This window comes from Bos mutus, chromosome 4 (assembly GCF_027580195.1).
Source record: "Bos mutus isolate GX-2022 chromosome 4, NWIPB_WYAK_1.1, whole genome shotgun sequence".
Classification (NCBI taxonomy): domain Eukaryota; kingdom Metazoa; phylum Chordata; class Mammalia; order Artiodactyla; family Bovidae; genus Bos; species Bos mutus.
The window spans coordinates 9385607-9411836 of NC_091620.1; the positions used below are offsets into that span (position 1 = coordinate 9385607).

General features: G+C 37.7%; 1 protein-coding gene and 1 non-coding gene across 3 annotated transcripts in view; one reads left to right on the plus strand and one right to left on the minus strand.

The window, feature by feature from the left end:
- The window catches only part of EXOC4 (exocyst complex component 4), an 803152-nt gene that overhangs the window by 58636 nt on the left and 718286 nt on the right, over nucleotides 1-26230 (plus strand). For both annotated transcript variants that reach the window (XM_070369027.1, XM_070369029.1), the window contains exon 5: nucleotides 7347-7456. In XM_070369027.1, the coding sequence (XP_070225128.1) occupies nucleotides 7347-7456 (110 nt within the window). The remainder of the gene's footprint in view (nucleotides 1-7346; nucleotides 7457-26230) is intronic.
- On the minus strand, nucleotides 13781-13852 carry TRNAS-GGA (transfer RNA serine (anticodon GGA)). Its single transcript has one exon. It is a non-coding gene; the product is annotated as a tRNA-Ser (tRNA).

A 26230-nucleotide genomic window follows, 5' to 3' on the forward strand; every position in this document is an offset into this window, starting at 1 on the left:
GGATCGGACCACAGCTTTGGCAGGTGGATACCCATCCACTGTACCGACAGGGGAGTCCCCTTTCCTTCCTTTTTTAATGACAACTCTTGTTTTGTTCATGGTGGCCATATATCCAGCAAAAAGACTACATTTTCCATCCTGCTGCCATCCTTCTGTGTAACTGAAGGTGATTAGTGAGACTTCTACTTGCAAGATGTTGAGTCAGGACTCATAGGAACATTCTTCAGACGTGCCAGCAAAGCTGGTATGCTCACTCTTTTACCCTGTACCTGCCTTCCTTTACTTCCTGTCAAGGAGTTGGACTGGGGCTATTGTCTTGGATACTAGGTGACCTTGAGAATGGAAATCAGATCGTAAACTCTTTAATGACATGGAGCCTCCATTATACCTCTGAATGGGATTTTTGTATCTTTATATGACAAGAAGGAAATCCTTTTGATTTACTCAGGTCATGGCTGTTTGGGTCTTCTGTTTATATGTAGTTGAAACTAGTCCTGATAAACAGAAAGGAGCACCAGTGAGGCTCACCAGGATTTGCTTAACATAAAATACTGGAATACAGGAGAGCAAAGTCTACAAGGAATGGAAAAGGATTGGGACCAAAAATCTCTATATCCAGCCAAGTGTACATAGGCAACACAGCAACATTCTCAGATATAAATTAACACAAAATACAAACCTGGAATTCTTTTCTTGAGAAAAATGCTCAAAGATGAACTGTAAGATAGGAACCAAAATTAGCAGCTTGAGAACAATAAAGTTGTAGGTAGTTTGAAACTGCTGCCAGGACTGACTTCACAGTATTAAATATGTAAATTTGCATATAAACAACTGAAATGTTTTTTGCAATAGTTGGAAATATTTTGATCAGAAATATAAGCTGAAAACTCTTTTTGAAAAAGAAGGTCTATGTGATTAAAGAATACTCTGTAACAGTAAATAGAATATATATCCCTATATTAAGTTAGTAGAGACTGGGAAATATGGATAAGCTGGAGATGGAAAGGAATGCTGAATTCTTAAGATGAATGAGAAGGATTTTAATAATTATAGAGAAAATATGTTTAATTCATTTAATTTTGTATTTATTAACCTAGATATATATAAAGATCTTTATATTGAAAAGTCAGAGAAGACAGAAGCAGATAAAACATATTCTTTATTATAGAGAATGATGTTTTAGCCAATATTCTTGACTGCAAATAGCAGAGTCAGTCCTGGTAATAAACAAGGAAAGAAATTTAGTGGAAAGTTATCAAGTAGGGTCACAGAATCTAAGGAAAGTGAGTCTCTATAGACAGGCTCTAAAACCCTGGAGGGACCACGGGAGATGAAGCAGCTGGGTGTACATCACAGGCAAGCCACAGGAAGGGTCTGGTCGGGTTGTGACATCATGCCCTCAGTTGCTGAATTTTCAAGGTGAATGATCTCTAAATGTCACTTCCCTCTTTCTTTATTTCCTCAAGATTCAAAGTGTTGTCTGGAAGCTTCCAGTTCTTGGAGCCTGAGACATGTCAACTTGTATAGCGGGAAGAAGTGCCCTCTTTTTCCTGCTTTGACCCAGATCATGGAGAGTCTCTCCAAATACAAAGACTGTTCCAGTTGTTGGTATCCAAAAGCAAACACCCAGAAACAGATTTCTAGTGTAGGAGAAAATGAAAGAAGTCACACAAAGGCGCAGAGAACCTAGGGCTTAATGTTCTATACAGGGCATTCCAGAGGCCGTTGAAAAAGCATGTGTACATTTTTGTGTGTATGCATGACTGTGTGTGTGTGTGTGTGTAGGGATGGAAAGACTCCTTTCTGTTAACTGTTTTGAAAGGCATACATGTTAGTCGCTCAGTCGGGTCTGACTCTTTGCGACCCCATGGACTGTAGCCCACCAGGCTGCTCTGTCCATAGGATTCTCCAAGCAAGAATATTGGTGTGGGTTGCCATTCCCTTCTTCAGGGGATCTTCCCAAACCAGGGTTTGAATCTGGGTCTTCTGCATTGCAGGGAGATTCTTTACTTTCTGAGCCACAAGGGAAGCTTATTTAAATTTTCTTATATTTTCAAAAAAAAGAATACTTAATACCTTTATAAGATGAAATGAGTAAAAAAGTTATTTTAAAAACGGTTAGCCCATTTACTTCTTGCATGCATCCTGGCTTTAATACTTGATTTGATCTTGCTTCCTTGGACATTCTAGCTCACTGGGGAGAAAATTTCAGACCCGTGGATTTTGGTGACCGTATTTGTCCCTGGGTGCATAAAGGGTGTCCTTGACTCTGTTGTATTATTTGCTCCCTACCTATTTTGTCTTTAAATTTTTTTCCTTTTTGTGTGTGTCTGTTTTGTTATCTTTCAGGGCTTTCTCCCTCCCTCTTTGCTTAGATGTTAGCTTCACTTTATTTTGAATTGCATGTCTTCTCTCTTGGGTTATCATTTGATACCATGACTGTTTCTGACTTCTCTACCCTCTAAATCATTCATGATTCTTTCTGTATGTTCAGGCAGATCTTAGAACTATAGAGAATTACCATGCAAGGCATTCCTGATTCATTATTCCGTTACATTTTCTCACTCAGGGCACATTATCTTCGACAGATCATTCTTAGCTGAGTTTGATTTAACCAACTTTTACGAGCACCTGCTCTTTGACAGGTCCTGTACCAGCTGTTGGGTTATAGGGTGAATATATTAGTTATTAGATTTACAACTTAGAGTTCAGATCACCTCTGTTAAGTTTTAGCTTGACAATAAAATCAACCAAATGAGCTGCTGCTGTGAATTTTGGATATAGGTGGACATATTTATTATTAAATGGAGGAACAGAAATAAGTTCTAATTAAAGTGCAAACATTTAATAAGCTGTTAGCACTACTAACCTTTTCTTAAAAAAAAAAAAAAAAAGAAAAAGACTTCATGGCTTGAAATACTGAAATGATACACATTTTGAGTAGATCCTTCCTAGTTGGATGGATGTTTAATGGCGAGAAAGTCCTAGGGATTATAGTGGTAGGGGCTTGTTTTTGGTGTGGTTAATTTCGCTTTATAATTTTCCTGTCTGCCACCATGTGGTTATTAAATATCAAGGCACTCAGTTAAAATATACAGTTCCTGATTTTGTGAGGAGAGGTGCTGTCTTATTCTAGAAGGATTTATGTGTATCATCTCTTAGTTGTGAACGATTCTGAATTGATGTAAAATTTGTAACCACATAGATATTTAAAAAGAGAAGTTGTTTCTATTAATATTTCTTTGAAAATAAAGCCACTTAGATGATTCATATTAATTAGAAGCAATTCACATTAATTAACAATCTAATATTTTTTACTTAAGGTAACATTGGTTTATGCATTGTATGTTTCTTGTCTGCAACGTTGTATTTTGACTTCTGTATGCACTTCAGTGTGCTCATCACCAACAAATTAGTTTTCCTTTTAAAAAATATTCTTATTTATTTGGCTATGCCAAGTCATAGTTGCAACATGTGGGATGTAGTTCCCAGACCGGGGATTGAACCCAGGCCTCCTGCATTGGAAGCGTGGGGTCTTAACCAGTGGATCACCAGGGAAGTCCCAACAAATTTGTTTCCATCCATCACCCTCCGGTTAACCCGGTTGACCTGTTTGCCCTCCTCCTGTCTCTCTTCTCCCTGGTAACACTACTCTGTTCTCTGTGGTGGTTGGTGGTTTAGTTGCTCAGTCGTGTCTGACTGTTTGTGAACCCATGGACTGTAGCCTGCCAGGCTCCTCTGTCCATGGGATATACCAGGCAAGAATACTGGAGTGGGGTGCCATTTCCTTCTCCAGGGGATCTTCCCGACGCAGGGATCGAACTGCTGTCTCATGCATTGCAGGCGGATGTTACTTGTTTTGTTTCGGTTTGATCATTTGTGTTTGATTTTTATATTCCACATATGAATGAAATCCTGAAGTTACTTATCTTTTTTACTTTTTTTCACTTATCCTAATATCCTCAAGGTCTACCCATGTTTTTGCAAGTGAGGAAGATGTATTTTTTATTGTTGAGTAGTATTCCATTGTAGGCATATATATACATACATAAACACAATAGAAGATGTGTGTGTATACATATATCCTCTTTATCCATTTATATGTTGATGGGCACTTAAGTGGTTTCCTTGTCTTGACCACTGTAAATAGTGCTGCCATGAACATAGGGAGCACATATCTTTTCGAATTTGTGTTTTCATATTCTTCACATAAATACTCAGAAGTGGAACGTCCGGATCACGTGGTAATTCTAGTCTTAATTTTTCCAGGAATCTCCATTACTGTTTTCTGTAGTGGCTATACCAATCTGCATTCCCACTAACAGTATATAAGGGTTCCTTTTCCCCCACATTTTCTCCAACATTTGTTATTGCTTTTAACAACAATCTAGTTTTTATTTTTTTGTTTTCAAAAATATGTCCTCTGAAGGATTGAAAATGCTTTGAGGCTACTAATACTTCTCAACTTTGTTTCTGATGTACAATGAGGACAGGCCTTTTCTCGCTTCTGAAATTGAAACTGAGAGGTCGGTATGAGATATTCTGTCATAGCAGGTACCTTCTGGTGAGTTTCCTATCTGTAGTAACTAAGTGAGTGGGTGTGCCCCCTTTCTTTTGAACTTTTATGACTAAGTCCTTCCATAAAAGAAAAAGAGAAAAACCAAAAGTCATTTCCAGAGTTACTTGCCTTTGCGTTAATGTTCACAAAGGAGAAAATTGAAGCCCAAGGGAAAATTTTAGAAGGAGAAATGAGTCTATGAAAATAGCTTTGCAGTAAATTGACTTTCTAAGAGTTTATTGATGGAGTTAGAGGGCCCTTCTGGCTCTGATAATAGTCAGCAGGTTATGTTTTTTCAAAGTTAAAATGGCTAGCTGTTTATCACCCTATATTTAACTGAAATATATTTTTAGGTTAAAACTGAGAAGGTAGTTTAGGTTTTAATCTAAAGTGAATCGTGTGCACCTCTGTATTTACAGAAGTGTGTCTTATGCTCACATGTACATATGACTATGCATACACACGTGTACTAACCGCTGCCTCATTTACAACTGTGGCAGGCAGTGTTCTGTGAACCTCAGTTTCCTGTTAATCTATACCTTCATTTATCAGTGCTTTAAAAATAGCTCCTCCACTTCTGTTATGAGAATACTTACTAAATTTATCAAGTCTTATTCCTATTAAAGTTGAAATTACCTTTTTCCTAAATACTCAGAAACAGCACTGTCCACATGAGTGGTTATCCTGTCTCTTTGGGCACGTGTGTCCATAGGCAGGTGTGTAGAGCTGTTTTCCAGTTATGAATAAGATGGAGGTAAAAGAGAGGTCGCTGAGGAGAAGAAATGAGAAGATAACAGTATTCAGTGTACAAAAGCTGAATGGATAAATATGGGATTGAATTGGTTTTATAATTAGATGATTATAGCAAATCAGTGGATTGGAAGGCTCTTTTAGATTTTCTTAAGATAGTGCAGGCAAATAGGAACTTACAGCTTTATATTGGAGAAGAGTTACTGGAGCTAACTCTGTCAGTTCAATTCCTGGTAAATGCTATTTCTGTTACTTTTATGTCTTATTCTTCACTTGCGGTTTCACATTAGTCTGCAAGTGATTCCAGCACTTGGAAATGCATGAAGTTGGGTTTAGCTCATGTCTTAGTCATACTTCCTGGATGCTCAGCCCTGAGCAAAGTGCCAAGCACATGGCAGATGCTGAGACTTGTTTGAGTAATGATTCCCCCTTCCTAGTCATAAGTGAAAAGGGAGAAGTTAATGACAGTCAGTTACCCTCTGGCGAAGGACAATGGCTGTCAACATTGTTCAGTTCAGTCGCTCAGTCGTGTCCAACTCTTTGTGATCCCATGGACTGCGGCACACCAGTCCTCCCTGTCCATCGCCAACTCCCAGAGTTTACTCAAACTCATGTCCATTGAGTTGGTAATATCATCCAACCATCTCATCCTATGTCGTCCCCTTCTGCTCCCACCTTCAATCATTTCCACCATCAGTGTCTTCCAGTGAGTCAGTTCTTTGCATCAAGTGGCCAGAGTATTGGAGTATCAGCCTCAGCATCAGTCCTTCCAATGAATATTCAGGGCTGATTTCCTTTAGGATGGACTGATTGGATCTCCTTGCTGTCAACAATGTTAACATTCAATAAAAATAATACCTTAAAGGATAATTTTTCCCTTTAATAAAAGTTTCTGAAAGTTTTCTGAAAGAATGTATATATATATTTTAATTTGCTTAAGGATGCATACATACCTAGGTTAAGAATACACACATACCTTTGGTTTCAAAGGAGTGGTGGGAGGCAGGTGGGGATGTCACTATCGTCGATGTTCCAACTTCCACACATTTTTTTTTTTCTCCACTTGGAGGAAGCTTCCTTGAAGGTGTAGTCATGTTCCTGCTCATCACTGCCTGCTCTCCCTGCCCAGTTCATTTGAGAATCGCTTCCATGGCCACTGTGACTGCTGATGTTACTGTAATTGGAAGGAGGCGAGAACTATGGCTTTAACCTGTCTGTCCTTGGAACATGAGTTAGAGAAGCTTTTCTGTTGGAAATGCAGAGTGATTAGATGATTCAGTTTCTTCAACCGGTGCTTTTGCTTTGGCACCGCCTACATTCTTGTACTTAACAGATGTCTATAAATGGGACTTCTCTTGAAATTTGTTTTTTATAGTCTTTGTGTCACTTAAAATTATTGTGTTTATATGGAGACGCTAAAGTTAGTAAGATGACTCGTTGGACCTTTTTGGAAAAGGTGAAATGGACAATCAAATGCTGAATTAACCTATTTGAGATTCCTTAAACCATCTTTCATAGGTGTGATTCTCAGCTTGATGAAATTTATGAACTTTTTTTTTTTTAAAGGAAACTAAACGTAGTGAATTCCGAGTGTATCTTAAAAAAATAAAAATTCCAGCTTGAAAAACACAAGTTTCACTGGACTTGACTATTTAAACTTCCATTCATTTATCACAATAAGGTATTTGCTCTTCCTTTGGTGATAAGTTTAATACAGAAACAAAGAGGTACTGAGGTTGCATGGTATAATTTGGTTATAAAGTGGTCATGCAGATCATCAGAATATCCACTAATTTTCTTGACCTAGTATTGAACTAAAAAGATAAAAATGTAAATATTTGGAATCCTTAAAATGCATCTTTATTCACTTGTCTGTGACAATCACTGCTTTATGAAATAGACTTGGGGGATACTTGAAATCAGAGTGTCAAGAGGGTTCATGACAGAAAGAAAGGAATAAAGGATGGGCATGTCCTGGATGTAAGTAGATTTTGGAGAAAGTGGTGAGGGAGTAACTACTACTGTTCTTCCCCTTCAGCTCCCTGGTGAAGGACGCTTCTCCTGTCCCTCTGCTTGATGTTACCAACCTTCCTACACCTCGGAAATTCCTTGATACCTCTCAGTATTCTACTCCTGGAAGCTCCAGTGGTAAGTATTTAATTCTTCAGCCACTCAACTGCTTTTTAATGGGCTGCAGTTCCTGGGTCTGGGCCAGGGTGGGCATTCCATTTGAGTTCTTTGAAGTTGAATGCTTTTTGATTGTGTGTGTGTGTGTTGCTCTAACTCCTGTTGAACCTATTAGCTTTTACCCAGCTGCTGCACATAGCACATTCCTCGTCTGGTCCATGAGAGCTTTTGTGTGTGTGACCTCTGCTCTGTAGCTACATTCCTTGTGTTTTCCCAGTGGCCTCTCCACATCTACCTGTGTGTGCATGTGTGGACACACTCAGTGCACTCTGAGGACATATCCACAAACGAATCTATTTCTGCTTTATTGACTACGCCAAAGCCTTTGACTGTGTGGATCACAATAAACTGTGGAAAATTCTGAAAGAGATGGGAATACCAGACCACCTGACCTGCTCTTGAGAAACCTATATGCAGGTCAGGAAGCAACAGTTAGAACCGGACATGGAACAACAAACTGGTTCCAAATAGGAAAAGGAGTACGTCAAGGCTGTATATTGTCACCCTGCTTGTTTAACTTCTATGCAGAGTACATCATGAGAAACGCTGGACTGGAAGAAACACAAGCTGGAATCAAAATTGCCAGGAGAAATATCAGTAACCTCAGATATGCAGATGACACCACCGTTAATGGCAGAAAGTGAAGAGGAACTCAAAAGCCTCTTGATGAAAGTGAAAGAGGAGAGTGAAAAAGTTGGCTTAAAGCTCAACATTCAGAAAATGAAGATCATGGCATCTGGTCTCATCACTTCATGGGAAATAGATGGGGAAACAGTGGAAACAGTGTCAGACTTTATTTTTCTGGGCTCCAAAATCACTGCAGATGGTGACTGCAGCCGTGAAATTAAAGGCGCTTACTCCTTGGAAGAAAAGTTATGACCAACCTAGATAGCATATTGAAAAGCAGAGACATTACTTTGCCATCGAAGGTCCGTCTAGTCAAGGCTATGGTTTTTCCAGTGGTCATGTATGGATGTGAGAGTTGGACTGTGAAGAAAGCTGAGCGCTGAAGAATTGATGCTTTTAAACTGTGGTGTTGGAGAAGACTCTTGAGAGTTCCTTGGACTGCAAGGAGATCCATCCAGTCCATTCTAGAGGAGATCAGCCCTGGGTGTTCATCGGAAGCAATGATGCTAAAGCTGAGGTCCAGTACTTTGGCCACCTGATGCAAAGAGTTGAGTCATTGGAAAAGACTCTGATGCTGGGAGGGATTGGGGGCAGGAGGAGAAGGGGACCACAGAAGATGAGATGGCTGGATGGTATCACTGACTCGATGGACGTGAGTCTGAGTGAACTCTGGGAGTTGGTGATGGACAGGGAGGCCTGGCGTGCTGCAATTCATGGGGTCGCAAAGAATCAGACACGACTGAGCAACTGAACTGAACTGAATCTTGTTTCTTCTTGACCTACCTAATATGATACTGAATGAGACAAAGGAGAGCCATTTTTGCCAATATTTAAAGTTCTGGAGGGAAGTTGTATTTTTGATTATGGAAGCAAAGTTTAAGGGAATTCTTCTGGAGTGGCTCAGACCTGCCCCATCATAGGGTTCAATTCATCTCAGTTGGGCTCAGAGCTTCTGGGCTGCTGCAGACACCTGCCCTGCCTGCAGCCTTGGGCTGGGCAGATGGTGACTGGATTGTTTTTTTTTTTTTTGTGGGCTCTTCCACAGTTGCCTTGGTATGACCTCCTCACAAATGCTATTAAAGAAATAATAATGTCTTTTAAAGAAATAACAATATTATTATTATTGACTTTTCAGATAAAACATACTTCTTACTAGTTCTGTAGTCCTATAGAGCTTGAAATGATGAAAAGGTGGAAAAATAATTTGAGTTCAGTCAACGCATTTTGTGCAACTAACTGAAAGTGTTCATTTTGAGAGCCTAACAATATACTGTTGCTGAAGCGTATTTAATTACTTTATAAGATATAATTTAATTAAATTTTAGGATTATTTAAGCTTGGAATTTTGAAGTTTATTGCTTTTACTGTAGGAAAAGTATAAGAATTGCTTTTTTAAGGTGGGTTGATTTTAGATTTTTATTGAGTTATAGTTGATTTATATTGTTGCCCTAATTTCTGCTGTAAGAAATTGTTTTATAGTAAGTTTTACTCATTTTTTTAAAACCAAACACATAGATGACAGTTTACAAAGCTGTGTATTCAAACTTCTTCCTGGAGTAAAAGGTTTTGTTTTTTCCTCCTTTCTTTGCTGTATCGCTGTTCTGTGAGTTTTGACACTGCTTTGAGCTGTTGTGGAGTGTGGAATTATGATACAGAAAACACATTTATATTTATATAAACATTTATATAAACACTCTTGATTTATATTTTACCCCTGCCTTTTGTGGAAATTACCAGTTGTTAGATCTTTGTGTCTTTATAATGTGAATTGCCGCTTAGCTTGGTTATATCTATTTAGGTAAATACTGCTGAGTCAATGGCCAAGTGAAATAAAAATTTTAATTGTTCATGAAGAGATGATGGGGCAGGCGTTTTGAAAATGAAAAACATAAATACCAAACAAGCTGAGAAAAGGCCAGTGATGGCAGATTTCAGTGGAAGCTAATTCTGCAACATCTATTACTTTTAATGAGACAGCTTTTCCTCTCTGTGCACTTTTTCTGTCAGGCCCTGCAGTTAGCCTTCATCACCGAGTAGAGCTCATAGTGACACTTTGACTTCAGCCATCTGTCCCTTCGTTTTTGGGAATGACTCTGGAAGAACTGTGTGATAGATTAGTGGAGCTTGGGACTATTATGAAGACGCTTGTAGATCTGGCCACAAAACTTTCTTCTTAGAAGGGCTCATTTCCTTTTCTGTTCGGAAGACTGATCTCTTGATTTTTCTGGGGGGTGACTGAAAAAGGTAGTTATTGATTAAAGTCAATAGTAACAGTAGTTAACAAGTGCTTAGTATGCATTCTATCTGTGAAACAGTAGAAATAAGTGCTTTACATGAATTAACTCATGAAGTCCTTTGATGATTCTAGGAGAGAGGCACTGTTAGCCCCATTTTACAGGTGAGAAAAGCGAGACTGAGGATGGTTAATGGTAGATGTGAGTTGACGCAGCTGACACACAGTGGCGCCTGTGATCTCACATCAGGAGCTGGGTTCCAAAACATGCACAGTTTTCCTGCAGATAAACTAGATACTAGGTTTCTGTCACTGCTGCAACGGATTACCACAGGAAACATGTATCATCCTACAGTTTTGTAGTTAAAGTCCAGTATGGGTCTCATTGGGCTAAAAGGAAGGTTAGGGACAGGGCTGTGTCCCTACCAGAAGTTCTGTAGGAGAATCCATTTCCATTTCCTTGCCTTTACATGCTCTTAGAGGCTCTTGCTTTCCTTGACTTGTGGCAGGCTCCCTTTCTCCATCTTCACAGCCAGGGACAGTGGGTCACATTCTTCTCACCTTATACCTCTCTGACCCACTCTTCTGCTTCCTTCTTCCTCTCCTGAGGGACTATGTGATTAAATTGATTCCCACCTGGATAATCCAAGCTCTTTTTTTTGTCTCAATATCCTTAACCTTAATCACGTGTAGAGTCTCCTTTGTCATGTAAAGTAACATACTCACAGATTCTGGGGATTAGTTCATGAATATCTTTCATGGGCTTCCCTGGTAGTGGCTCAGTGGTACAGAATCCGCCTGCCAGTGCAGGAGATGGGGCTCCGATCCCTGAATCAGGAAGATTCCCTGAAGAAGGAAATGACAACCCTCTAGAGCCAGTATTCTTATCTGGGAAATCCAATGGACAGAGGAGCCTGGTGGGCTACAGTCCGTGGGGTTGCAAAAGTGTCAGACATGACTTAGTGACTAAACAACAACAATCTTTCAGGGCCCATTCTACTTGTCACAATCTGCAAGTACTTACTTTCTGACCCAAGTTATTTTTAGGAGCCAATATATAAAAATTTGACTTTCTTGAAATGATGTGTGAAGTCTTTGCAGTTCTCGTTTTTAGGACGATATTAATCTGGGTCACATTATTAAAGGGGATTATATAAATGAGAAAAATGTGAATTATGTAGAGAACTACATAAAATGTTTCTAATAAGTACATGTGAAAGTGTGGGGCTGATGAAATATACTATAATAAAGGACAGAAACTTTGTCTTATTCTAAATAATGGACAAAGTCCTGAGAGTCTATTTGTGAAGTGCTCTGCAAGTCAGCCTAGAAAGTAATAGTCTTTTTCAGCAGGGAATTTAACATAGGCTCTTAAAGCTCCTTTCTCATCTTGTGAAATAGTAGGATTGAGGGTGTAATCCATTAGAGCTGACATTTCTATAGAGGAAGTTGCAATAGGGAATCCCTGGGTAGAATTTCATCTCCCATTGGGGTGCCATAAATTAAACTTGCAGGTGATTTCTGAGAACTTTCGGATTATTATTAATTAAATGAGAATTTTGTTGGCTTGTGAATGAGTCATTTTTCAAATGTCTTATTTAGAGATAGAGTTGTGAGTGACTTTTATGTGAGAGGTATTCTATCATAGTTTACATGTTACTGTTAGTAAGAAACTATACATCATTCAACTGATGCAGCAGTCCTAAGAGGTAGTTGGGGCAGGTAGTGTTACTGTCATTATGATTATTGTATTTATGTCATATTTAACACAGAAGGCAATGGCACCCCATTCCAGTACTCTTAAGTGTATTGCCAGATATTTAAGTTATCATAAAATTGTATGGAATTATCTATGTCTGTGTATCATCTAATTAAAAATAAAATCTTTAATTATAAGATGCAAATTCCAGGCAAAGATTGGCAGAAGCAAGCAACATGTAAAGAGAAAAATGATTAGCATTGACTTAATTTTCATGTGTAATCATGAAGAAAAGCAATGGCATAGTAAAGAACTGGGCAAATGGGCAATTCACAGAAGAGTCTATACACATGGAAAGATGGGCGTTTATCTGACGGATGTTAAAATATCAAGAATATATAAAGAATCCCTATAAATTGATAAGATAAGCAAGTAGAAAAATAAGCAAAAATATGAGCAGGCAGTTTGCTTAAAGAGACAGCTATATTAGTCAATATATGAAAAACTGCTTATACTCTCTAGTTAATCAAGTTTTATTTTTAAAATAACACGAAAAATCAATTGTCATTTTACGAATATGGAAGTGAATTCAGGGATGCTGAGTGATTGGTCCAGGTTCAACCAAAAAAGTATTTGCTGGAGACTGGCCTCTTGCTGTCCTCACTCTAAATACGTAAAGGATGTATTTTGCAAGCATTTTTTCCCCGATTATTCTCATCAGTCACAGTATTTTATAATGTACAGGGAAACTAATGTCTAATATAGATGTAGTCATTCAACTATAACTTAGGTAGAAGCATGGACAAAGTATGGAGAAAAGCCAATAATTATAGTAAAAAGTTGGTTTAAGCTTTTGGATTCTCAGTATGTCTTTTTCTTTGGCAAATTGCCTTTGGAACGTTCTGACTGAGCAATTATTCGCAAGGTACACAGGCATTTCATTTGTGGCTTCTTTATTCATTTTATTCACACTCCTGCTGGGATTGCTGTGAATATAGCTATAATGAAACTGGACTTTTCTCTCCCTTTTTTTCTGGTACCAGCATAGGTTAAGCAATAAAACGTAAAGAGAGCACAAATGAAATTATTTTTTCTTCTTTTGCTGCTGTTTTCTTGATGTGTGTTTTATTTCATCAAATCTTGTTCTGAGACTTGATATTTGTCTCAAGAATTTGGGGTTCGATATTTTAAAAATTCCCTATGTGGGTTGGGAGCTATGAATCCTGATATAAAAGGAGATGAAGCTCCTCTTTTTGGAAATCAAATGTCACTTTTAGAATAGTGTAGATCCGATTGACAAATCTTGACATCTTTTGTTTTACTTCTGTCCTTATGATATGATCTCCCTTGGTATTTTTAAATATAACTGTTTCTGAGGTATCCGTGCATTTGCTCTTAATAAGTATCTTTGATTTCTATGATTGATCAGAAGTAGAGTTGAGGAATATATACAAAGGAGACAGAATAGAACTAATAGTTCAAATGTTTCTAAATAGAAAAATGAAACAAGACCAAAGTTTATTAAAAATATATTAATTTTTAATATATAAACTGTATTAAATAATGTATGTAAATACTATATATAACATGAGTGAGTGAGTGAAGTTGCTCAGTTGTGTCTGACTCTTTGCGACCCCTTGGACTGTAGCCCACCAGGCTCCTTCCTCCATGGGATTCTCCAGGCAAGAGTACTGGAGTGGGTTGCCATTTCCTTCTCCAGGGGATCTTCCCAACCCAGGGATCGAACCTGGGTCTCCTGCATTCCAGGCAGATGCTTTAACCTCTGAGCCACCAGGGAAGTCCCATATATAACATATACATGTATATAAATATATAGACCCCAAGTTGCAAAGACTCAGTCAGACATTACTGAGCAACTGAACTGAACTGGACTGAAAATTGCCAAAGTAATCCTGAGAAGAAAGGACAAAACAGGAGGCATAATCTTCCTAGCCTTTAGGCAATACTGCAAAGCTACAGTAATCAAAACAGTGTGGCACTGTGACAGAAACAGACATACAAATCAATATATAGAAACAATGCCATCTCAGTCGCTAAATTGTGTCTGACTCTTTATGACCTCAGTGTAGCCTGCCATGCTGCATTGTCCGTGGAATTTTTTTAGCAAGAATACTGGGGTATGTTGCCATTTCCTTCTCTAGGAGATTTTCCTGACCAGGGGTAGAACCCACATCTCCTGCATCTTCTGCATTGGTAGGCAGATTCTTTACCACTAAGTTACCTGGGAAACCCAATACGTGTAATCTACATTTACATATGTACAACATGTATACCCTTATATGTACATAGTAAAAGTATGAAATCAAACAGGAAAAAGCTACAGGATATAAATACAGGTATACCTCAGAGATATTGTGGGTTTGGTTCCAGACCACTATAGTAAAGACAGTCACAGGTATCTTTTGGCTCCCCAGTGCGTATGTGTTATGTTTATACTATGTATAGTGTAAGTGCCATGTAAATAGTTGACAGCATGCATCTAAGTTCAAGTTTTGCTTTTGGGAATTTTCTGGAATTTATTTTCTATCCATGGTTGGCTGAATTTGGATGTGAAACTCATGGATATGGAGTGCCAACTTGTTTGTCTTTATCTATTTTTAAATTTTATTTTTAATCTATTAATATCCATTAATGGATTTCTTAATATTGAACCAATTTTTCATTACTAGGATAAATTGCTCTTGATCATACTGTATTATTTTCTCAATGTAGTCTTGAATTCTGTCTGCTAATATTTTATTTAGGATTTTCACATCATGTTCATGAGTAATAGTGTCCTGTGGTCCAAATCGTACTAGATTTTGGTTTTAATGTGATAATTTGCTGCATAAAAGGAATTAGGACATTCTCTTTCATTTTTCAATGCTCTGAAAAGTCTATGGAGCTCTGGGAGTATCTGGTGTTTGAAGATTTAGGAATTTCTCTATGAAACCTTTTGGATATGGTATGTTTTAATACATTTACTTTTTGTTCAGTAATTTTGTTTCATCAGTGCAAATTGTTCTGTTTAAACTTTGTTTCTATTGGAGTCAGTTTTAATAATCTGTATCTCCCTAGGCAATTATTGATTTCATTTATTCAATTTTATTTATATAGAATAATGTATATAGAATAATGGCATCACCGACTTGATGGAGATGAGTTTGAGCAAGCTCCAGGAGTTGGTGATAGACAAAGAAGCCTGGTGTGCTGCAGTCCATGGGGTTGCAAAGAGTTGGACACAACTGAGTGACTAAACTGAACTCATTTATATAGATGTCTATAAAGTATTTTCTTACTGTTTTAAAATTCTTTTGTTTCCTTTATGTCATCTAATTATGCTGTTTCCCTTTTCTTCTTGATCAAAGTAGCTAATGGTTTGTCTTTGGTGTTCGTTTTTTCTCCCAAGAAATAACAAGAATTTTGATGTATTGATTAGGTCTGTTTTTTTGTTCTCTACCTCATTCCTTTATGTTTTTATTCTTTCCTTCTTCATCCTTTCACTTGGTTTATTCTTTTCCTGCACTAGAAACTGAAATCATGCATTTTAATTCTTTCATTTTTTACTGATAAAAGTATTTAGTGATAGAAAATTTTCTCTCATTACTACTTTAAATGTATGCCATAGATACATATCATTTACAAAGATTGTCTTATTTCAGTTTTTATTTCTCCTTTGATCCAAGTGTTTTTAGTAAAAGAATTTTAAAGATGAAAGGGTCTTTTGTGTGTGTGTGTGTGTTTAATATTTTCTAGCTTTGTTGTGTTGAATTGAGAATGTTGCTTGTAATATTTTTACTTTATAGAACTTACATTTTCTTTGTGACTTAATATATTATGGTTTTTTTTTTTTTTTTTGAATATTCCAGGGGTACTTGAGAGGAAGATGCATTTTCTCTATTAGATGAGGAGTTTGATGTATATTTGTGAAATTCTCATTATGTTGTTTGTCTATCTCCATTTTTATTTTTAGTGTTTTTCTTCTGTGTCTCTTTGACTCACCTGTAGTTTTTGTTTAAAAATGGTGATTGCTATTTTTTGGTATGTGAATAGTCGTGTGTTGTTTCATTTGTGAATTGTGCTTTTTGGCATTAAAAAATGCCCTTCATTGATGTGATTAATGCTTATTGACTGTGGAAATTTCATTCAAATGTGGAAAATTCTTAAAGAGAATTGTTAAAGAGATGGGAATACCAGACCACCTGACCTGCCTCCTGAAAAATCTGAATACAAGTCAAGAAGCAACAGTTAGAACTGAACATGGAACAACAGACTGGTTCCAAATAGGGGAAGGAGTACCTCAACGCTGTATATTGTCACCCTGCTTATTTAACTTATATGCAGAGTACATCGTGAGAAACGCTGGACTGGATTGAGCACAAGCTGGAATCAAGACTGCTGGGAGAAATCTCAATAACCTCAGATACGCAGATGACACCACCCTTATGGCAGAAAGTGAAAAGGAACTAAAGAGCCTCTTGATAAAAGTGAAAGAGCAGAGTGAAAATGTTGGCTTAAAGCTCAGCATTCGGGAAACTAAGATCATGGCATCTGATTCCATCACTACATGGCAAATAGATGGGGAGGCAATGGAAACAGTGTCAGACTTCATTTTTTTGGGCTCCAAAATCACTGCAGATGGTGACTGCAGCCATGAAATTAAAAGACACTTGCTCCTTGGAAGAAAAGTTATGACCAACCTAGACAGCATATTAAAAGCAGAGACATTACTTTGCTAACAAAGGTCCATCTAGTCAAGGCTATGGTTTTGCCAGTAGTCACGTATGGGTGTGAGAGTTGGACTATAAAGAAAGCTGAGCTCTGAAGAATTGATGCTTTTGAACTGTTGTGTTGGAGAAGACTCTTGAGAGCCCCTTGGCCTGCAAGGAGATCCAATCAGTCCACCCCAAAGGAATGCAGTCCTGAATATTCATTGGAAGGACTGATGCTGAATTGAAACTCCAATACTTTGGCTATCTGATGGGAAGAACTGGCTCATTTGAAACAACCTTGATGCTGGGAAAGATTCAAGGTTGGGGGAGAAGGGGACGACAGAGGATGAGGTGGTTGGATGGCATCACTGACTTGAGGGACATGAGTTTGAGTGAACTCCGGGAGTTGATGATGGAGAGGGAGGCCTGGCGTACTGCGGTCCATGGGGTCGTAGAGTCGGACACAACTGAACGACTGAACTGAACTGTTCATTCTATATTTTTAGCCTTTCTAAATAAATTGGCTTTAGTATGTGTATAGCATATATAGTTTGGCCTTGCTTTGTAAGCTGAATTAAAACCTTTTTTTTTAATAGATGAGTTGAATCCATCGATATATATTGATATGACTGATGTCTTCAGTCACAACTGTATCATAGTATTTTGTAAATATGTGTATTATGTATGCTATGTTTCTTTCTAAGATATGTGTTCTTTTATTTTACTTATATAGAAATTTTTTGTCTAGGAAGTCCCCCCCCTGCCATTGATTGTCTTTTAATGTATACTTTTAAGAAAATGCTCTTAGCTGTGTTTTTTTTTTTTTGGTTTGGTTAAACCTTTACTCTTGGATTTCTCCATTTTTATTGGTATACTTTAGTTTCCATCCTTTGCCTCCATAATAAATGATAAACTTTACTCCACTTTCCTCTTTTTCTTCTGCCATTTTTTTAGTTACATATGTTTACTTTTTTACAGCATGCTACTTTCATGTAGTTGTTTTCCACAACTTTTGTTTTTATATTAAACCTACATTTAAATATTCCGAACGTTCATGAATTAGACATTTTGTTCAAGTTTCCTAGTCATTTCTTGGTTGAATGAAGTTCATTATCTAAAAAATTCCTTGAGGAGTCATGGATGCAGAGTTTCTTTATTTGAAAACTTTTAATTTCTTTTTCCTAAAGCCTTGATACTTAAAGGGTGACTTGGGGATAAAGGTTCCTTAGGTTACACTTTATTATTATTATTTTTACAAAATACTATTTCATTTTTTTCTTTTTAGTGCTTTTTGAAATTTCAGATTCCTTAGTTTTTTTTTTTCCCCTTGTTAAAGTTCCTTGATTCTTAGGTCTTACAGATTTCTTTTTAATCTTAGGAACTGAAAAGATTTAGTAGGATGTGCCTTGGAGTCTTGATTTCTTTAGTATTAATTTTCCAAGATACCCAATGGGCTGCTGTTTCATTTTGTGCATTCAGGTTTTTTTTTTTCTTCTGTAAGTTTTCTTGGTTTACAATTTTAAATGTTCTGTTTACTTTTCCTCTTTATCACTCTATTTTTCTTTGGCTGTTTTCCGTTTCTACTACTCTCTCTTTCATCTTTTCATTTCTACTACTACTTTTTTTTATTCTCCTTTTTATCCTCCACTTTGGTTCCCGGCATTTGCTCAATATCCTTTCTCGAATAAATGCTTTCAGTCTTTTCTGTCTTGCTTATTTGTATTGTATTCTTGAGGTATGAGATAATATTGTCTTTTTTCTTCCCTCTCTTTCCTGGGTTTTGTAAGTTTTCCTTTCACACTTTGCTTTTGATTGTCCGTGTCTGTCATAATTTTTCGATTTTTGACTCAAAGTGGTTTTTCATATTCCAAAATTCTTGTTTGAGTGAGTATATTAATTCCACCTAGAGTGTTATCACTCAGATTTCTTGTGCTTCATGCTGTTTTATTGGATGAAATTTTCTTCTAAACGTATGTTGGATTTTTTGGTAATACTCTCATAAGAATGTGTTCATTATTTTTTCTATTCATTTTTTTTTTAATGATATTGGGGGTGTGTTTGTAGGATTCCTAGCTCATTGGCTCCCTCTTCTGTCATTACAGCAAACTGCAGATACTTTTATTTCAGTTCAGTTCACTCACTCAGTCGTGTCCGACTCTTTGCGACCCCATGGACTGCAGCAGCATGCCAGGCTTCCATGTCCATCACCAACTTATGTCCATTGTGTCAGTGATGCCATCCAACCATCTCATCCTCTGTCATCCCCTTCTCCTCCCACCTTCAATCTTTCCCAGCATCAGGGTCTTTTCCAATGAGTCGGTTCTTTGCATCAGGTGGCCAAAGTACTAGAGTTTCAGCTTCAGCATCAGTGCTTCTGGTGAATATTCAGGACTGATTTCCTTTAAAGTTGACTGGTTGGATCTCCTTGCAGTCCAAGGGACTCTCAAGAGTCTTCTCTAACACCACAGTTCAAAAGCATCAATACTTCGACGCTCAGCTTTCTTTATAGTCCAACTCTCATATCCATACATGACTACTGGAAAAACCATAGCTTTGACTAGACAGACCTTTGTTGGTAAAGTAATGTCTCTGCTTTTTAATATGCTGTCTAGGTTGGTCATAGCTTTTCTTCCAAGGAGTGTCTTTTAATTTCATGGCTGCAGTCACCATCTGCAGTGATTTGGAGCCCCCCAAACATAAAGTCTCTCACTGTTTTGATTGTTTCCCCATGTATTTGCCATGAGGTGATGGGACCAGATGCCATTATCTTCGTTTTCTGAATGTTGAGTTTTAAGCCAACTTTTCACTCTCGTCTTTAGTGGACTTTTTATTTTGGTGGTGGGGTAAGCTTGTTTGCTCTCTGAATCGTGTTTGCCTTTTGCTTTTTTCTCCCTTCATCATCCCATAGCCAAAGGGCTTTTATCTCTTTTTGTCTCATTTCTCTCTCAGAGGCTATGTGTTTCAAACACTGCTCTTTCAAATTATGTCTGCTTTTAAGTCCCTATAGTTCAAGCTGTGATCTGCTTGTATACCTTTTTAGTCTTGAAACTTAGGGTTGACTTTGTCTTTCTAAACCTTTGATTCTAAATCTTTAGATGCCCATTAATCCTAGGTCTCTTTGCCCTCGCTGCCAGAGAGGATATCACTGGGCAAGGGACTGTGAGGCATTCCACTCGTGACAAAGGTCATGAGGAAGGAGGCTCGGCATTTAGGTTCATCATTAACTCTTTAAATTTCTTTATTATAGTTTTTCACAGTATACTTTTGCTTGTAACAAAGCCTTGTGGCAAAGAAGTGGTGGGAGTGGAGCATGATGTAACACTTCCTGGCATTAGGTGATTTTTTTTTCTTCTTATTTTTATTTCTAGTTATTTTGAATTTGGGGCAATTTCTATCTTTCGAGTTATCCTGAAAGCATGGTTTTTATGAATTTTGTTTATTGTTATTGTTCTGTTTTGCTTCTGGAGGAAATGTTGAGAAAAGGGGATCTAAGCCACCATCCTTGTCTACAGGAACCCTGAAGTGTTAGTAAAACTGGAGGTTTTAAAAATGCATTAAAAAAAAAAAAATGTTTGGTGTTCGCCTTGATGTTCATATTATCTCATTTAATAGGCACAGTTCTCTTGATAATGTTATCTTCTCTTCACATTTGAAGAAATTGAGAGAACACGCAACTAGACATGATAATTTAATCTAAAGTGATGCCAAGCTTTTGTTCTTTCTACTATATCATTCTATCTCTGTGGGCAATTGAACTTACAAAATCATACATGAACAACAGACTGTTGCCTAATGAAGTTTAGTGAGTATTAATATAAACAATCAATTTATTCATCTGTTCCTTGTCTCTTATCCTGTATCCCTGTTATATTTCTAGTAGCCTCTTCTTCATTGATTGCTACTCTTTGCCCTACAAAGGGGCATCCTTTTTGCTCTAGGTAATATAATGTGCACTTACTTCTGCTTTATTGACTATGCCAAAGCCTTTGACTGTGTGGATCAACAAACTGGAAAATTCTTAAAGAGATGGGAATACCAGACCACCTGACCTGCCTCCTGAGAAATCTGTATGGAGGTCAGGAAGCAACAGTTAGAACTGGACATGGAACAACAGACTGGTTCCAAATAGGGGAAGGAGTACCTCAAGGCTGTATATTGTCACCCTGCTTATTTAACTTATATGCAGAGTACATCATGAGAAATGCTGGGCTGGAGGAAGCACAAGTTGGAATCAAGATTGCTGGGAGAAATATCAGTAACCTCAGATATGCAGATGACACCACCCTTATGGCAGAAAGTGAAGAACTAAAGAGCCTCTTGATGAAAGTGAAAGAGGAGAGTGAAAAAGTTGGCTTAAAGCTCATTCAGAAAACTAAGATCATGGCATCTGGTCCCATCATTTCGCGTCAAATTGACGGGGAAACAGTGAGAGACTTTATTTTTCTGGGGCTCCAAAATTACTGCAGAAAGTCCAAAAGTGACTGCAGCCATGAAATTAAAAGACACTTGCTACTTGCAAGAAAAGTTATAACCAACTTAGACAGCATATTAAAAGCAGAGACATTACTTTGCCCACAAAGATCCATAGTCAAAGCTATGGTTTTTTTAGTAGTTATGTATGGATGTGAGAATTGGACTATAAAGAAAGCTGAGCACTGAAGAACTGATGCTTTTGAACTGTGGTGTTGGAGAAGACTCCTGAGAGTCCCTTGGACTGCAAGGAGATCCAACCAGTCCATCTTAAAGGAAATCAGTCCTGAATATTCATTGGAAGGACTGATCCTGAAGCTGAAACTCTAATACTTTGGCCACCTGATGGGAAGAACTGGCTCATTTGAAATGACCCTGATGCTGGGAAAGATTCCAGGTAGGGGGCGAACGGGACGACAGAGGATGAGATGGTTGGATGGCATCCACCGACTTGATGGACATGAGTTTGAATAAACTCCGGCAGTTGGTGATGGACAGGGAGGCCTGGCGTGCTGCAGTCCGTGGGGTTGCAAAGAGTCAGACATGACGGAGTGACTGAACTAAACTGAGTGCATTATATCATCAATGAAATTGATTCAACAGATGTTAGTTTTGTTTTTTATCCAAATAGAGTACTCCATTCTATGTTCTCTCCAAACATACCATCATTTTCCCCTCAGCCCACTTTCACTATGGAAGGATCAATGTATATTCATTGTGTTTTCAGAACTGAATGCAGTGTGGGGTTCCATCTTCACCTCTGAATTGAAACTATCCGTATGCTGAGGCTGTAAAATCTCCTGGCTCCTTGGAAATGATTGCCCCTAGTAGCAGCAGCTGTCAACAGCTTTTGGCAGCCTCCTTTCAGGAGTGGGGTGTTATATTGTCTGTAGTTTTCTTTAAAGTAATTTAATCTGCACCTTAGGGGTGCTTAGTTAACAGTTTTGAAGTACCTTAATCAGGAATGCACACTCTGGGGGTAGTTAGTTAACATTTGAAAGACCCTAATCAAGACTCTATACTCCAGAGGCAACCAGTGCGTCAGATAGTGCTCTCTCAATATGCAGCAGTGGGTGCATTAATTAGAATAGAAGATGTTAGAGGTAATTTTTCATTGGTGAACCCAATGGTATTTAAGATAAGTCGTTGACCAAGTCGCTCCACTGGGGCATAAATGGAGGATAAGGATTTGATGAGGCCAGTAGCCTACCAGTGTGGGTCTGGAGCTTGGTTTGGTCCTGTGCTTGCAGCCTTTAAAGGATTTCTGTCATCTCACCTGTCCAGTGGAGCGTGCTAAGTCTCTAGCTCTACATGGGCCAAATCCTGCCTGCCTTTGCCTGCTTGTCCACCCAAAGCTCCCTGGACACACACTCTGGCTCGACTTGTTTGCATTTCTTGTCCACAGAGATGATGTTGTCAATTTTGAGCTAACTATTTCTTTTTAATTCCTTAGCTTATATTTTATGTATAATTGAGTTTTGAGCAGATTGTGTATCTTAGGTATGAGTTTACAGTGCCAGGTTGATCAGAAACATAAGAATTATTTTTAAGCGGTAACTTTCTTATTTTCCCTTTAAGAATATTGTCAGTGTTTTGAGGCCAGGCTCAGAACAGTGAGGGCAGAGTGACATTGTACAGTTCTGTTGATACTTTGTGGTCTAATTAGACTTGGTAATTTTTTTAAAGTTTTTTTTTTTTTTAATGCTGAATTCTGTTTAATAGTGACAGTTCTCTTAAACAGGGATAATGTTTTTGAATACAGCATGTAAATTCTATAGGTTGAAATCATATTTATGAACTTTACGTAATTTATGGACCCTGCATAGTGTAAGGAGTGACATCTATAGGAACTTCTATAGGAAACAGTACCATTATCTCTTATGCCTTAACTGACATGTATAACGATAAACGATAAATAAAATCGTATATTCAATAAAAGGTTAATGTGTATTACCAGAGCTCTTAGCTCCTGCAGTTTAATAACATGTGTATAGGCCTGGCCTGTGTTACCTATCTTGTTACCAAACAAACTGAGAAAAATAAAGTGGCCAGGGACTGGTCTAGGTTGCTTTCTGTATTTACTGATGAACAGAAAAGTAGTTTTCTCTTATAAGATATTTAGCTGCATAAATAGACTGTTCACCTTGCTTGTCTGTTACTAAATAGGCTCTTATAATTAGCTGTAGGCCTTGGAACCAGAGATACCTAGAGTTAACTACGGTTTAATGGAATCAGGGAATGATAGAGCTTGAAAAGACCTTAGATAGCATCTAATTAATTCTTTCGTGACTACCATAGTGTCCTAGTTAAACCCGCCTTCCACGATCCCACATATCCACTGAGGTGTAGATATACATGCTTATCTGCCTGTCCTGTCTTGTCTGTTTACCTGTTTAGTAATATGTGGGTGTCTAAAAGAAACAACTGGGACCAGTAACATTTTAGTAGAAATAATTGGTTAAAGAACATCAAAGTCTTTTAACATTTAACACAGTCCTATAGGTTAAAGTCTTCTAAACCAAGTTCAAGAAATTCTCACTTGATAAGGTCCTCAGCAAAAAGAAAAAAAAAAGTAAATATAAAAATATCAAAGATAAGAGAATTGGGAAAGGTATAAAGTATTTCTAATTTTAAAGTGTTCTAAAACATTGAATACATATTATAACAGTAGAGGTACATACAAGAGAGTGATTTAGGGTTTATCAGTATTGAAATATGTATATTTTGTTCTAATGATGGTGTGAAGACTTGCTGAGTTTCAGCTGAATTATTTTTGTACAAGGCTTTTTCCTTTAAAGCACCAATAATTCTATCTGACCTCACTGGGTTTTTGTGATTATTAGATGAGTCTTCATGGCTTATTATATTATTCTTTAGAATCTCCTTTTAATTTTCAGCTGATGCAAGTGAAATAGATATAATATAAATTAATTAATATTGACTCTGTTCAGTGTTTATGCTCTAGAAGATTTTGGGAGACAGAAAGATAAGTTTGTAAGCAAATGTGCCATTTGGGGCTGTGGCATTATATTATTCATACTTTATTTGTTATTTTTAATAGGCTATCTGTCATATTAGTGTGCATATAAGTATCTGTATGGCATGTAGTCTAGGGGCTTGTTGGTTTCAACTGCGTATACCTCATCATCCAGCATTCGTCGTCACCCAGCACGTGTGCAAGTTGCGACGATTAGCTGGTCCTCTGATGTGTCTTGTCTGTGACTCATGTGCTCTTTCGTGAAGATCCTTCTGTCCCAGCTGAATTTCTATTACTTTTTTTCCTTCCTAAAGCTCTGCTTAGAGCTTTTGCTTCATTTTCCCTCTCTGCCCTGCTGCATTTAGATGGCTCCCTGGCCACTAAGTCCTTTTCTACTGTTGAAGCTGCTTTTGCAGGATGGAGTAATTCTGCGGCCTGAGGTGTCCAGTTCTTTATAAAACAAAGCCAGTAACTAAAATGTCTGTTCTTGGAATGTCATGACTGGAAATATTGATGACTTTTTTTTCGCTTGGCTTCAGAACTGTCATGTCAGTTTAGAGGCTGAAAGCTTCTTGGTTCTACTCCCAGTTTGCTAGTATTAAAATATTTACAATTAATTACCGTATCATCAGATGCCCTCTATGCTGTGAAGGAAACCATATGGATTTGCTCATTCTGTCGTCTTCTCTCTTGTTGTGGGTTGGTCTAGTGAGTTGAAGTTAAGGCAACAGCATTATGGATAATCTGTAGAGGGCTTATTCACTTAGGAACAAATTTGTGTAAGTAATTATATCATGGATGTCATTAAGTGAAGTGAAGTCATTAAGTTTATACATTAGTGCGTGTTATGAGTTGGGAGCAAAAAAAACAAATTGGGGGGAGTAGCGCACATGTTGTCTGAAGTAGAGGTTTCAGAGACTTTATCCGGTGGTTAAAAGGACTTATTCCATATACTGGGATATGTTCATTCTTTCCTAAATAAATTTCAAAATACTCCAGGCGTGCCGAAGAACTTTGATTGGGTCTGTAGTATAGATGAGCTTGAATCTACTAAAGAAGAATGTACACAGTCTTTCAGGAGCCACATTTTTAAAAAATTCAAAAGTCTCTGTAAAGGTTTTGAAGTGTGGGCTTCAGCAGTTGTGGCGCTCGGGCTTAGTTTGCCTGCGGCATATGGGAGCTTCCTGGACCAGGGATCGAGCCCGTGTCCCCTGCATTGGCGGGTGGATTCTCAACTAGTGGGCCACCAGGGAAGTCTTGAAGGATCCCATTTTAAAGGCCTTTCAGGTGTTTAGAAGAGAGAAGGAGAGAGGGGAGGATGGGAGCAACTTCATTGGGGTCCATCCTTAGGCTTTTACTCACTCTGCTTTTGTCCATTGTAGTCCACCATTCGTAAAATAAGATTATTTTTAGGCCAGAGCTTTTTGACCTGTAGTTGTTCTGGTTGTTGTGGAAACCCCTCAAATTATATGAGAAGCGTTAGTTGTGTGTGTGTTAGTTTGAGGGAAAGGCCTGTGGTTTTCAGTAGATGACAGGCGTCTCAGAGCCCAGTCCTGCCCTCTTTCCACTCCCACAGGGCTTAAAAGCCAGTGTTAGAAGTTATTTCTTTCATTCCCAAACCTTATGGTTTAGATGAAAGCTGTCGTCTAAAGATCTACTACTCAGAAAACTTCTGTGGATTAGCAAGACCTATCTTTAGTAAATAATGATATTATGTTAGACATGTATTTACATGTATTTAAAGAAAAATAGAAAGTTTTTTTTTGGTATTTAGGGAATATTCTTCTATTCTTCACAGTTGTTTCACTTGTACATACTGTTTTTCCTTTCTTTTTCTTCATCTCTTACTGTTATACTTTTAACTTACATGTCTTTTCTTTTCCACATGTATTTATGTCTTTTTATCAAGCTACTTATCACTCCTAATTAATCAATATGAATTTAAGACTATGGTGTGGCTCTTTGGAATTCTGCAGCATCAAAATGGCATTTTATATACAGTGAATGTTGATAAATG